Source organism: Podarcis pityusensis (genome assembly GCF_964106645.2).
Source record: "Podarcis pityusensis genome assembly, chromosome: Z".
NCBI lineage: Eukaryota > Metazoa > Chordata > Lepidosauria > Squamata > Lacertidae > Podarcis > Podarcis pityusensis.
In genome coordinates, this window is record NC_138044.1 from 27702461 (window position 1) to 27718159 (window position 15699).

A 15699-nucleotide genomic window follows, 5' to 3' on the forward strand; every position below is an offset into this window, starting at 1 on the left:
TAAAACCAAGATGTTTGCTGGTATGGTATTGTTACATACTCCTCTTAGTAACAGCTATCGGGGCTGCTCGGCCTGGTATTCCATTGGCAGTGTGTGTATATAAGGGGCGTAGAGGGCACACGGAGGTAGAATAGAACGTCCCTATTTTCATCTGAGGAATGTTGGAGGGTACTCACATGCATATTTAGGCACGCACATACCCCTTCACCCAGACCACAAAGGAGCCTTGTCACAGTTTAAAGACTCTTTCCAGCTAGACATAGACATTGTGGAGCAGAGCTGGTGAGGTGTGTGGCTGGCGAAAGACTTGGGAGAGCCTGGAGAAAGATCTAGAGGCCTGTAAGGCTGCATTCATCCCTGGAGCCTAAGGTTCCCCATCCTTGCAATGCATGTTCAGATGTCCCAGCTTATGTAGCCATGCTGTTCATCTGCACGCATCTGCACTGTGGCTTTCCATCACATGAAAATGGTTCCCAACATGCTGGCTTTATGTGTGTTTTGAAGAGAGCCTAAGAATATCATAAATCCACTTTGAGTTTTATCTCCTCCAGGGAATATGCAGTATTGTAGGTAACAAGGTTAGATGTGCAAAGCTAAAAACCACCATTTATGGCACTATAAGAGCTTCAAAGAAAATACATCCTGTGGGAATTGGAGCACTACAAAAGCATGCATATTTAAGGAAATACTCTGTGAAGGCAATGCAAAGCGTTTGAAGGGAAAGGAAGTATCCTTTTTTTCAGCTCTCCCACAACAGTTTTGCTCTGTACCAGCAAAAGCCTTGTCTCCAAATATATTTACAGTGTCACATATGCCACCTGCAAAATTAAAATATCAATAGATGGCCACATTCTGCCTATTTTTGAAATGTGTTGTCAAATTAGCATTCATCAGACTTCCTGGGCTCGAGTCACCCTATAGCTCCTGCTACAACAAATAGATCTGATCCTGCCAGCAGGCTGCTGTCAACAGGAACATGCCTGGAAGTGGGTGAGCTTGAGTGAGCTGCCTGCAGCCCTTGTTCCTTGGACCCAGCTGGCAGAATATGCACAATTAGCTCTGGAGGAAGTTCTGGGGCTGGAAGATGGAAGGGACAAGGGAATGACAGGCCATAACACTTTAAAAAAGAAAAAAAGCTGAAGCCATGGAAGATGCTATGAGTGAATCTTTTGGAAAATAGGCAAAGGCTGAATGATCTCTCTCTCTCTCTCTCTCTTTGTGTGTGTGTCTGTAAATGCATTATTAAATCTGTTTCTTTGGTGTGTGTTTGTTTTTGCAGAGATGGAATTTCATGATACTCCACATATCTTGTGCACTGGCTACCAGCCAGACATGCATGCTGTCTCCCAGTGTGGCTATCCGATAGAGATGGGTTCTGATGTCGATACCGAGACAGAAGGAGGAGCCTCACCAGATCAGGCCTTGAGGATGTGGATGTCCGGAATGAAATCGGAGCACAGTTCGTGTTTATCGAGCCGCGCAAACTCAGCGCTATCCCTCACCGATACTGACCACGAAAGGAAGTCTGATGGGGAGAACGGTAATGAAGCAACCCATTAAAAACAGGCATAGATTTATTTCAATGTGGGTGTGCGCGTATGAGAGAGAAAGAGGTTCAGCCATGCCAATTTGTACTTAAACAGAACTATCAATGAGGCAGCAGTCGGGTAAACAAAATGTAGAAAATGTATACACTTGGGTATGTATGCTTTCGTGAGCATCCATGGTGGTTTTGTAAAAAATAATAATAATCAAATTTTCATACACTGTGGAAATTTACTTCATTATTTATCAGATAATTTCTACTCTCGTTAAAAAGAAAGCCAAAGGGCAGGCTGAGGAACAACATAGTAAGAGCCATCAACAATGTTTGTTTTAAAAAGACTGAAAGGGGGAAAGCAGCGTTAAATATAAAACAATAACAACAAATTCAAACAAAGACATTGGAGAAAGGTGACTTATTCCAGGAGAGACTTTTACTTGCCTCACTCAGTACCTAAAAGCTAGGGCATCTGCCTTGCACACAGAAGGTCCAAGATTCAATCCACAGACTCTCCAGGAGGGACTTGAAAAGATTTCCTTTCTGAAATCCTGGAGAGCTGCTGCCTGTCGGTGTAGACTATACTGAGCTCAATAGACCAATGATCTGACTCGCTATACATGAGCATCCTATAATAATAAATGAATAATAATTTTTAAAAGAGTCTTTGTGGGAAGGGGGTTATTGGTTTGTTGTTGTTGTGATTATTTTGTATTTCGTGTTCTCATCTTGTAGTTTTGTTGTTAACCGCCCTGTGATCTTCGGAAACAATGGAGGAGTGTGCTTTTGGGGGTAAAGTAAAACTGTTGGAATGTTGCAGCACTTGCTGTGGCTGTAGAGCAGGGGTCAGCAAACTTTTTCAGCAGGGGGCCGGTCCACTGTTCCTCAGACCTTCTGGGGGGCCGGACTATATTTTGAAAAATAATAATGAACAAATTCCTATGCCCCACAAATAAACCAGAGATGCATCTTAAATAAAAGCACGCATTCTACACCAGGCAGGCCCCACAAATATCCCAGAGATGCATTTTAAATAAAAGGATAAGTTCTACTCATGTAAAAACACGCTGATTCCCGGACCGTCTGTGGGCCGGATTGAGAAGGCAATTGGGCTGGATCTGCCCCCACCCCCCGGGCCTTAGTTTGCCTACCTATGCTGTAGAAGCTGAAAAATAATGATAATATATCCAACAGATGGTCTTCTAACTATCCTGGGCCTAAGTTATTCAGGGCTCTAATTGTAATATCAAGCACTTTTATTGAATTGTTTTATTTTCTTTGAACTAAGCTTGGGAAAATAACTGTAATGTATTTCTGAAGTAGTCAGTTAATATGATTGTATTGGCATAATATCATTTGCATCTGTTCACCTTACCCATTAAGATAGAGGGATAGATAGAAATCACACACTCACACACTGATGAATAAAATATCGAAAGGGAAAACTCAACATACTAACTAACTTTGGAGTGTTGACACAAATAACATCTGAGCACAGGAGATGGTACAGCTAAATGTAATCAGTCCTTGTGATGTCTTTGCTTTCCACAGTTCTACTTATACATTGTGACAGTTAGAGAACTCGGGTCAGATGTGAAGTCAGTAGCATAATTTTAAATCTGTCCCACAGTTGTCCTTGTATGTTTTTCGTGTCAATGTCCCACAGGCATCCCAGCTCACTAGTGCATTTTGAAGTCTGTATGATTGGGAAAATCACAAATCACTCACCCTTGGTACTCCTTTTATCATGGGGCAAGCACCCAACCCATCTTCAATGCTCGCATCATATTCACAATTCATGACAGGGCATTTTGAGTGATATCCCATGTTTTTGTGCCTGCATCATCAACATTCTTCAGACAAGATGTCTTGTCCGTTATTAGCAACTAACACCTACTCCTTGGAATTCCCTCCCCTTGAATATTAGACAGGTGTCATCTCTTATATCGTCTCAGCACCTACTGAAAACCTTCCTCTTTCAGCACGTTGAGATGTTTCCCTGTGTGCATATATACTGGAATTATTTTTATTTTATTTATGCTTGTTGTTTGCTGCCCTGGGCTCCTTTGGGGGAAAAGGGTGGAATATAAATTAAATAAGCAACAGCAACAAAAGAATGACCCACCCCTTTCTATGAAAGCTCATAAGAGTTGCATGTACCTCAGATCTTCAAATGCAGGTACTGGGGGATGCAAGGAACAGTTTATGTAGACATCCCAGATAATTGCAGGGTTGTAGAATAACTCCTGGATGGCAGTTTATACATTCTGTGACATTCCAACTCATCTTTGTGCAGTTTGCATCCTTTTGTCATATCTGCAGTTCTGTACAGAAGAAGGTTCCCCAATGGCTCCTTACTAAGACAGTCAAGGGACGTCTGGTGCTGATTTGTCAAAGTCTGTGTCCAAGGTCTAAGGCTGTTGCCATGGATTGGGAGGGTGTCACAGATGGAGAAGAAATTCAGTTCAATTTGCATTTATAGGTAAATCAAGCTAAATCATACTTCCTGAAAAGCAAACCAAAACTCAGCTATCCTTTGAAATGTCACACTTCTCTGAATTTTACTCAGCCCAGTTTTCTGTGCAAAAAAAAAGAGCAAATAACGGTAAAGTATGCATAAAATACATATATTGGTTAATATAGCATCTACAGATACATAGAATCATAGAATCATAGAGTTGGAAGAGACCACAAGGGCCATCGAGTCCAACGCCCTGCCAAGCAGGAAACACCATCAGAGCACTCCTGACATATGGTTGTCAAGCCTCTGCTTAAAGACCTCCAAAGAAGGAGACTCCACCACACTCCTTGGCAGCAAATTCCACTGTCGAACAGCTCTTACTGTCAGGAAGTTCTTCCTAATGTTTAGGTGGAATCTTCTTTCTTGTAGTTTGGATCCATTGCTCCGTGTCCACTTCTCTGGAGCAGCAGAAAACAACCTTTCTCCCTCCTCTATATATTTTATATATTTGAACATGGCTATCATATCACCCCTTAACCTCCTCTTCTCCAGGCTAAACATGCCCAGCTCCCTTAGCCGTTCCTCATAAGGCATCGTTTCCAGGCCTTTGGCCATTTTGGTTGCCCTCCTCTGGACACGTTCCAGTTTGTCAGTGTCCTTCTTGAACTGTGGTGCCCAGAACTGGACACAGTACTTCAGGTGAGGTCTGACCAGAGCAGAATACAGTGACACTATTACTTCCCTTGATCTAGATGCTATACTCCTATTGATGCAGCCCAGAATTGCATTGGCTTTTTTAGCTGCCGCGTCACACTGTTGGCTCATGTCAAGTTTGTGGTCAACCAAGACTCCTAGATCCTTTTCACATGTACTGCTCTCAAGCCAGGTGTCACCCATCTTGTATTTGTGCCTCTCATTTTTTTTTGCCCAAGTGCAATACTTTACATTTCTCCCTGTTAAAATTCATCTTGTTTGTTTTGGCCCAGTTCTCTAATCTGTCAAGGTCGTTTTGAAGTGTGATCCTGTCCTCTGGGGTGTTAGCCACCCCTCCCAGTTTGGTATCATCTGCAAATTTGATCAGGATGCCCTTGAGTCCATCATCCAAGTCGTTGATAAAGATGTTGAATAAGATCGGGCCCAAGACAGAACCCTGTGGCACCCCACTAGTCACTCTTCTCCAGGATGAAGAGGAACCATTGATCAGCACCCTTTGGGTTCGGTCAGTCAGCCAGTTACAAATCCACTGAGTGGTAGCATAGTTAAGACCGCATTTTACCAGCACTTGACCCTGAGTTTCCTCTTTGGGCCACTGCATTAGAAAACCTGCCCACCTCTCCCTACTTTTAGGGCTTTGTGCTTGACCTTACTATGCCACCGTGTGTCATCTGTTGTTGGGACAGGGGCACAGCAGCAATTTTCCCCACTTAGCTGATTGGCTGTTGCCATTTGGGTTTCGCCTACCACATAGCAAATCGTCACAACGTGTAAGGTTGAGAATAGGCTCTAGTTCAGGTGATAGGAGTGGGGGAACGCTCTCACCATCCCTATGTGAAGGGTATTCCGTTAAAGGAATCCAGGGACTCGATGGTTTGGTCAACACCTGAGAGGGGGTTGTGCCCGTGCCTGGGTCCAGGGGGACATTTGGGTGGCGGAGATAGCCCGTTCCCAGCTTTCCGCTTATCCAGGTGTTCACCCTAGGCTGACCTAGGTGTTCACTTCCACTATTTTTCCCTCTCTCCCTGAGCCACGTCGTTCAACTGGGAGGACAGATGAGATGACAGTTTGTGCATTTAATTGCTTCAATTTCCTGCCGAGAGCCTCGCTGTCTCTTTTGATCTTCTGGGGGCTATTGCTTGCAGTGTCATTGGTTCCCACATGAACCAAGAGGAAGGGGTATTTGTCAGTGGGTTTTATGATTCCTTGCAGTCGTTCAGTTACATCTTGGATCTTAGTCCCGGGGAGACAGCAAACTTCCCGAGACATCTTGTCAGGCCCACAGATCACTGCTTCTGTTCCCCTCAGTAGGGAATCCCCTATCACCACTACACGCCTCCTCTTAGGTTTGGTCGGAGTTCTTCCGTGAGCTGTCCGTTCCAAGGTCGCCTGCACATTCCCTGAGGACTGACTTTGCTGCTCGTCTTCATATACCTGATCGACTGTAATGAGGGAGAGATCCTCAAATGGAGTCTGCTCTTCGTCTTCCATGCTAGGGGAGAGGACCTCAAAGCGATTGTGTATTTCTAAACAATCAGAGCGAACCCTGGGCCTCCTACTTCTTTGAGTCACGTTTCTCCATATATCTGGCTCCTGTGTTGGTGAACTAGCCTCCTTCTCAGGGGAGTCCCCTGTCTCCTCCTTGGTGGAGACGGTGTGCTCTGTTGCTTCCAAGAAGAGCTCCAGCTCTCTAATTCTTTGGAGCGTAGCTACACGTTCCTCCAGTTGCTGGACTTTGTCTTTTAAGAGGGCAATCAACATGCAATTGCTGCAGGTAAAGCTGCCTGCAACCTTTGGCAAGATGGCAAACATTGCGCAGGAACCGCAGGCGACTGCAGCTGTTCCCTCCCCCTCCATCTTGAGAACGTGTCGTTGGGGGTGGCTACAGCGGTCCTCCATCATAAAAAGCGTGAAGACAGGACAAATAACCCCCCCCACAAAAAAACCTAGGTCTCCCCCAACAAACATTTGAGACTAGCTCCCCTAAATCTAAAAGATGGATCAAACTGCGCGCGCCGCTGCCCTGCAAGCTCCTCCCACAGCTAATCACCTGCCTCAACAGAAACCCTGCCCCCTCTGACCTTTGCACAGGGAGAGCAGCTAATCAGCCACAAAGAAACACACACACACACACACACACACGAAAACCCTTTTTGCTCCTTCTTCAACTGCTGCCCTGCAAACTCTGATAAGCTCCTCCCACAGCTAATCACCTGCCTCAACAGAAACCCTGCCCCCTCTGACATTATATCGGGGAAAATTCTTACAAAGATGTGTGTACTAGGAGAAATGCTGGCTAATTTTCTTGAGAATGCTTTTTTTTAAAAAAAATCTCAAGCTGATACGGAAATGTGGAGAACGGTCAGGTACCAGCTAATATCTGCTTAAGACCTTGGACACCGACTGCATGAGTTTGCACAAGATGGAGAAACACTCCAACCTGTAATAAGGCAGCTTTCTTCTTTGTTCCTATTCCATCTCATTTCTGGAGGTGCATCATGATGCAGATATTCCCTTGTTTCAGGGCTGTAGTCTGGATTGAGGGCAATTGTCAAATAGTCCAAGACACCTGTTTAAAATTCCTGTTTTCATTGTTAATGACAACTCATGGTACATTCTAGAATTAGAACTGAGCAAAAATTTATCAGGTGATACTTTTTTCTGGTGAAAGTAATATTTTTCCTCCGCCCCTCTAGAAAAAAAAGTCCACTATCCTGATTCCCCCCCCCCCCCACTGTGTTTGTGTATATACGTATACATGTGTATGGTAGCTGCCATTTCCCCTCCATTATGCCCTGGAACAAATCTGAGTCTGGGGAATTGTGGAAGATGCAGAATGGTGGCCAAGCTGCCACAACAGATGCTAATCTTGACCTTTGCAGCACCTGCAGCAAAGCAGGAACTAAGGCAGGGAAGGGATGGGAGGGGCGGAGAGAGAGATGGAAGCTGTGCTACTGATAGTGTCAAGCCTCCAACCCCTTGGAGATAATTTCTCCTACCCCTCGAATCATTTGATGAGATGGTCCCTCCAAACATCTCTAACCACAAATAGGGTGGATCATTGTTAGGTGTCACGTGCCTGCAGTTCTAGCTAAAATCTTCCACGTGGAGTAATTCCATGGTTAGAGCTGCATGGAGGAAATGAAGAAAAGAATGAGCTGACAAGTAGGAATGAACAAGGGGAAGGTCAGTAGCTCAGCAAAAGAGCATCTGCTTTGTATGCAGAAGGTGCAATATTCAATTTCTGGCGTCTCCGGGTACATCTGGGAATGACCCCTGCCTGAAGCCCCTGAGGGCTGTTGTCAGTCAGTGTATGCATTGCTGAGCTAGATGGCCCAAGGAACTATGTTCTTATGACCAATCAGATTCCTGGCAGTGATTTGCTGGAATGTGGAGAGGTGTGTACTTTTAAATTAATCCATTTCTCCCCATGTATGGGTTGTTGTTGTTTAGTCATTTAGTTGTGTCCGACTCTTTGTGACCCCATGGACCAGAGCATGCCAGGCACTCCTGTCTTCCACTGCCTCCCACAGTTTGGTAAGGCTCATGTTTGTAGCTTTGAGAATGTATGGGTTACCTCCTATAAAACCACTCAAAACAGTTTCACAATAAAATAAAAAACCAATCATCAGCAATAAAAGCAGGTATGTAATTTAACATATGACAACTGTAACAATTAGAAAGCAACAACCATAAACAATAAACACAATCTATTAAGTAAACATAATAGATTGTGTGTTAAGTAAACATAAGCAAACTGAATTGAAGTTCCCATATGAAAGGCTCTCTGATAAAGGGAAATATTCAGCAGAACCCAAATAAAGTCAGCACCCGTCTGATAAGTAACAGGAGAGAGTTTCATAGGTTAAGTACCACTGCACAAAAGGGCAAATATCTACAGTGTATGAAACAGACCACCTGATGAGATGCTGATTGCAGGAGGCCCTCTCCTGCAGAGCTCAGTAATCAGTTATGCATGCAAAGGGTGAGAGGATCTTTTAGGTATCCTGGTCCCAAGCTGAACAGGGCTTTGTACATCAGTAAAAGCACCTCAGACTTGGTTTGGTACTTCTTTGTGTCCTGTTCTCATGCACATTCACCTCTGGGAAGTTGTGGGTCTCCCTTTGATCATGCACTACTACCTCCATATGGTTGTGGCCAGGGGACTGCTGTACATGGGGAGGATTTAGCAGTGTGTGAACTGAACCATGTCATATTTGTGCACAAGTTGCCTCCAGTTGGTCCCAAGGCAGAACAAAGTATGTGGGTTAAAAAAAACAAAAAACCCCACCCTGCTAATAATGACCAGTTTCTCTGGAAATAGTTGCTTGATCCAGCTTTACTATAAATAGCTCTGTTCTAAGACATAAACAGTTGCTATATAATGTGTGAGCAAAAACCCCTTCAGCAGTAAAGCTCCAGGATGCCAATGCTAGCTGAATTATAGAAATCGGGGGTGGGGATGTGAGAGAGAGTAGTGTTGCAAGGAGGCAAGATTGAGTTAGTGCCAGCACTCAACAATAGGAAGGAAAGCATATCTGTTTTTGCAACACATGCTTACATGGTTTTAATTCCTAAACTATTTCTTCCCTTATGCATAACACAGTTTCTAAGTGTATTTGGCAAATGTTCCAGTGTAAAGAAATGCATTTGAAGCACACACATGCCCTATTCGTTTGCTCTCCCCCTCTCTCAGATGGGATTACCTTCATTTGAAGGAGAGGGTGGGGATGTGCCCAACACATCTCTGTCACTGTTACTGCTGTTTCCCACACCCCCTGCAATATTGGGGGCTGAATGTCTGCAGCAGGATGCTTGCTCTATTTGAGTATGCTCCCTACATCATCATCATCATCATCATCATCATCATCATAAATTTTATTTATATCCCGCCCTCCCCAGCCGAAGCCGGGCTCAGGGCGGCTAACAACAATAAAACAGTACAAAAGTACAGCATAAACAACACTCTAAAATCATTCATTATAAAATTAATTAATTCAAGCCATTGGCAACCATTGGGCCAGAGCTCCGCAAAGATTGCCGAGGGAGGGAGTCAGGCTGTGCCCTGGCCAAAGGCCTGGTGGAACAGCTCTGTCTTGCAGGCCCTGCAGAAAGATGTCAAGTCCCGCAGGGCCCTGGTCTCTTGTGACAGAGTGTTCCACCAGATCGGAGCCACAGCCAAAAAAGCCCTGGCTCTAGTTGAGGCCAGCCTAACTTCTCTGTGGCCTGGGACCTTCAAGATGTTTTTATTTGAAGACCGTAAGTTTCTCTGTGGGGCATACCAGGAGAGGCGGTCCCAAAGCAAAGCTCTGACCTTCTAGGATCTTTAGCTTGCTCAGAAAGAGCAGGGTTTCTCTTGCATGACCGTCAGCCCCCAACATAGCAGTGGGTGGCCACAGGAACAGTAATGGAGATGTAGGGACGTGGCTGTGTCAGTAGGCACATCCGTGCTTTGCCCCTTGCATATTAGCAATAGTGTCTATGAATAGGGTCTTACACACACACACACACAGAGAGAGAGAGAGAGAGAGAGAGAGAGAGAGAGAGACAGAGAGAGAGATGCTAGACAGCCTGTTCTACTGTCAAAGAACTCCTACTTTCAGCACTGATAATATTGTGATTTTATGTTGTGAACTGCCCTGAAACCTGCAGCTATAGGGCAGTATGCTACAGCCCTATACTACTAAATTTGTTTGCACAAAACTTATGTGACTATAGTCACATCCAGACCGTACATTTAAAGTGCTATTCTAACATACTTAAAGTGTGTGTTCCAGATGTGTCCATAGTCTAACCACCACATAAGCTTTGTGTAAGCAAATCAGGATGAATGCTGAATAAACAAGTTGTTGTGAGGAGTCCTAAAGAATAGGAGAAAGTTTGTAGAGGTAGTTTGACAGTGGAAGAGGATGCCTCAGGAGTTGATGGGCTGCTTTTCACTGGAGGTATTTAAGGAGAAGCTGGACAGCCAGCCATCTGCCAAGGAGGCTGTATTTTGTTAGACTAGTTGTCTCAACTCTATAACTGTGTGATTCTAAGTGAGCAGTGGAGAGCCAGAATGTCACTGGAGTTTCCCTTCTTCAAGCACTCTTTGCTGCCTGTTCATCTGTTTTTTCCCTGGTCTACAGAAAAGAAAGAAAGAAAGGAAGAAAGGAAGGAAACAAATGAAGTTCTGAACAAAGGAGGTTTTAGTTGTGGTTGAAGCAGTGCATGGAACTGATGAGGCAGAGAGCAGAACTGGTTGTAGGAAGTATGGAGGTATAAAAGCATTGATTTCCATAATAGCTTATATATGTCGCCTGCAGCACTGGTTCTGTTCCACTGCAGTTTACCTTCCATCAAAAACTGCATTATTCATCTTGTTGTCCATTGTGGCACAATTAGGTGACTTGTTTAATTAATTATGTATATTACATAAGTTAAATTGTCATTACATTGTTTCATCCCAAGGAAATGCACTACAAATGTGGGGCAGGGACATAATGGGGGGAACGCAACGCACATGGAAGGAAAGTAAACATATTGTTTGTGGACTGAAAGCAACAACAAACACAAAAGCGAATACCGAACTGGATTGATTTCTTTTCTGGATGTGGAATGAATGAGTGAACACCAGCAATTTCTGCTCCCTTTCCTATTTTCATCAGAATTGTCCAACATCCTTAGTTGGAAGATGGGAGGTAGGGGGACCAAAATGATCAGAACGACAGTATGGAATATGGAAAACTGTGAGAGCAAATAAGAGCTCATATAAACATGCTCTTTTTCTCTCCCTCACAGCATTAATTTTTGCAGCTATAGTGGACAGTTCATCTAGAGACAGTATTTTTAGTGACAGCACAGAAAGAGCAAGAGAGAGAGAGAGCAGCTGCATGAGAGATTAGAGGCGAGTCAGCATTTGGTGTTCTGTGATGCCTTGGCATTCTTCCTGAGCATGCAGAGTCTCCCTCCCTCCCCCTTGCCCCCCAAAAATTGCAGTGGCGGAGAAAACAGTGATCATCGGGAGCCTCTGGTGCACATCAGGGGGTAATTGGAGCCTTGATTCAGGAGTCTAGGCTGCCGTTGCGTGCCATGTTGCATGTCCTTAAGTTGAATTTGTATCAGTGGGGCTTCTGTTTGCATAACTAGGGCTGCAGCCTTTGCCAGCAGAGCAGCTTGGAGGAACAGCCCGACTGCCGCTGACTCTGGCTATACAGAAATATGTGGTGGACCAACAAGCTGCCTTCTTTCAGCAGGGTCACCAGTGGGAGATGGAGCCGGGGGTTGGTGGGGATGTCCTTGTTTCAAATCCTGCTTTTAGAATACATTCTGCTCCATTTCATGGACAGAATTTGGGAAGAGAAAAGATTCTCCTCCTGTGGAAATGCTAACGCTGAATATCACCAATGAATTATGGAACATTTTCATCGCCGGGCTACAGCCCTTTATTTATATATTTATTTATCTCAGGTCTTTGCAAACAGCCATGACTCTTCTGGGCATTTTGTTCTACAGCTACAGAAGCAACTCTTTATAGAACAAAGTGTTGGCAGTGTTAAATATTTTACAGAAGATCTCACCACAACAATGTCTTGAGCTAAAGGAAATGAAGGAATTTTTCTTTTCCATCAGCCAACTAATCTTTGCCTTCAGCAACGGGAGTGCAAACATATTCTCTTCCCCCTTCCACACATATTTTCCCTTCCTCTTTTTAAAAGAAAGAAAGAAAGAAAGAAAGAAAGAAAGAAAGAAAGAAAGAAAGGTGTCTCTAGTTTGAGGGGGGAAATGATGCAAAATGGGAAAGAAATTAAACCTGAATCATTATTTTTTCTGGCTCTGAAAGTTATGAAAACATAAAACTTGAAGTCAGTTAAAAACAAAACAAAAAACCATTACATCCTCAATATACCTAATCCAGATAACAAAGCCTAGACAGAGGCGTAATATATTGTTGCAGAAAGGAATCCAAGTACTGTTATGCACAAATTTAGTAAGAAAAGGGTGTGATGGGAGGAATTAGGATTTATGTCAAAGTATATCCTCTCTGAGAAGCACATGTTGCACCTCATGGGGTCTTCTAAAATGTTTGCACTCCATGGCAAAATCATTTCATCACAGAATCATAGAATTGGAAGGGACCTTGAGGGTCTTCTAGTTCAGTCCCTGGCAATGAAGGAATCCTTCCTCTAACTGTCCCTAGTTGGGCTCGAACTACCAACCTTCTGGTTAACAGCTGGAAGCACTGACCCATTTCACCACTGGGGGCTTTAAACCTTTATGATGTAGTGTCAGGATGAAGGATGCCTCTATACACTTGACTCATCCCCCCCGCCCCAAATGTAACTGTAAATACTTAATTGTATATGAAGAGGCAGAAATAATAGGATCTATTCAATTCAGTCTCAATCTCAAACCTTTATTGGCATATAAATAGGATTTATTTTCAGGTACTTGGAAAAATTGCTTTACATATCTGGACAACTCATCTTAAAACAGGATGGGTATACCTTTTTTTTAAAAAAAAGCATTACCATTCACAGAAACTGCTTTTGTATTATTTTGTGCAATAATGCAAAACATGAGAGCTTGATAAATCTTACATAACGGAGCTAATGTAGTCCAGCATTTCTGTTTCCTACAGAATAAAATTGTTTATCACTCCATTAAAAGGCATGCCCTCAGTCTTACAATCTAGAACAGGATGGTCCAACTTTTTATACCAAGTGGGCCGCAAGAGTACTTCAACATGCAACCTGTGAGCTGCACACTTTTTGTCATGCAGGGTAGGGTGGGGAGCAGGCCCAAAATTTGACACACACATCTAGCCATCATGCTGCCTTCTCAAAGCCAGCCAAGCAAGGTGCTGGACTTTGGGAATGAGATTTGAGGCTCTGGGAGGGTCCTAGAGCCCTCCCATCTTCTTCCCAAAACTGGGCAAGTGCTATCTCGGCTTTCAGAAGGAGGAAGGGGGACTCTAGGACCCTTTCAGAACCCTTACATTGCCTCCTCAAAGCCCAGCACCTCGCTTACACAGCTTTGAGAAGGGCATCAAATATTGCTGAGGACCAAAAATAAAGTCCTCAAGGGCTGTGTACAGCCCTCAGGCCACGTGTTGGACCACCCTGATCTAGAAAGGCATGGATTGGGATGGATAAGGAAATAAGCGAGTTACAAACTGTTATCATCCATTAATAGGTCTGCCATCCTTAAATTTCTCTAATCCTATTTCAAAGCCATCTAAGTCTAGACTTCCTTTTCAAAAATAGCTATTATAGGACAGGATGGTTGGATAATATGTATACATCCACCCAGTGTGCCAAACCACTGAATTGTACGTGGCGGTCTTCTTGGCAGCCTGCTGTATGAATAAGCGTTGGAGCTGTTGGAGAAATTTAAAAGAGGTTCCTAGGCTGGAGGTATCCCTCACAGCAACCCAAAAGACAAGGATGCAGATTCCAATTGAAAATAATAGGCCTTTATACAAATGTGGATAGGGACAGTCTCAAAAATAAGGAGGCTTCAAAGCAATGTTTCTTATACACTTCTAAATTCCATACATGATTTCTCTTCACCAAAGGATCACAGCAGTCTTATCAGTTGCAACCCAATGCCACAATCCTGAACCAATCAACATAATTTAGCTCTTCAGATCAGCCCTCATCATACTATCATGTAATTACATATAATCATTTTTTCAGTGTCTTTCTTATTAGACTTTTCTCCCAATATCCTCGTTCATTTGTCTACAAAGTAATTGAAGAATAATTACAAGTGCTATGCCAAGCCAATTTTCTTTTCATGCGTACAGTGGTCACATAGATTCTGTTTATTCTTTTGAGTGTTCCGGAACGAACATTTGCTTACATACAGTACCTGAAAGCAGCTAGTTCAGTACTGCAAAATGTGGGCACAGGCCTTCCCAACATAGCTTTGCCGCAGGGTGTAAAGAAAACGGAATCATCAAAACGATACAGTTTTTGTGAAATTGTTATTTTCTCCATTGGAGCTACGCTGGTGTAAGCTGGGCTCTGCTTGCCCCTTTTTTACAACTACCCATGTAGAAAGAGGAAGGATAGAAATGTAATACGCTTCCAGGGCAGAGTTGCCCAAAATAGTGGAAAACTAGAAAAATGTGTCATTACCTGCTGGCCAACACATATTCTATTTCCCCTCAGTTTATATGTAATAATATATAATTGCTAGGTACTTATTTATATCCTGTCCTTCTCCCTGACAGGGATTCAAGGATGCTTACAGATAAAACAGATAAAACTACAGAAGAAACAATCACTTAAAAAAAAAAAAAAGTCTTAATAGAAGAGAATAGATGGGGATAGAGCTATGAGAGAAATGGTATATTAAAAACAGACAGACAGTCACAACACCACCTCTTTCATTAAAAGCAGTCAGTTCCCCAAAGCCTGCTAGAACAAAGTCTTCACCTGCCGACAGAAGGACAACAAGGAGGAAGGCCCTCTTCAGTATTCACAATGCAGCAAGGTATAAAAGAATCACAAATAAATAAATAAATAAATAAATAAATACACAAGCGCCAACCATTAAAACAGCAACCTATTACAATTCAGAATAAGCTGCACTATTGAAGGCTGAGAAGGAATGTGCATCATCTTAGGACTTTTTTTTTTTTTTTTTTTTTTGAAGAGCAACAGGACAGGATCCTAATGAATTATCAGAGAAATGGTGTTGATAAATGACTGGAAATACACATTAGGGATGAGAAATCTTTGAATCAGGGGTCACAGTTTTCTTGACCAGCCCTTGAACCTTGAACAGGAACAAGACAGATGCAACACACACACACTACCCCTCTGGTGATTAGGTTTCAGAGGATATGCATTTTACATGTTGTAGACTACTTGCTGCAGGGATGACCTTCCTACAGACTGCACTCTCCTGGAAGATCCCCCTAACCCTCCTGCAAAATAATTGGGGGAGGGAACCTTCCATTGGAGCCAACTTCCCTAAACCTCATTCAGCATTCAAA

General features: G+C 43.3%; 1 protein-coding gene across 11 annotated transcripts in view; it reads left to right on the plus strand.

Annotated features, from left to right (window-relative positions):
- The window catches only part of TENM1 (teneurin transmembrane protein 1), a 410060-nt gene that overhangs the window by 140617 nt on the left and 253744 nt on the right, over nucleotides 1-15699 (plus strand). For all 11 annotated transcript variants that reach the window (XM_080991224.1, XM_080991234.1, XM_080991231.1 and 8 more), the window contains exon 3: nucleotides 1280-1540. In XM_080991224.1, the coding sequence (XP_080847350.1) occupies nucleotides 1280-1540 (261 nt within the window). The remainder of the gene's footprint in view (nucleotides 1-1279; nucleotides 1541-15699) is intronic.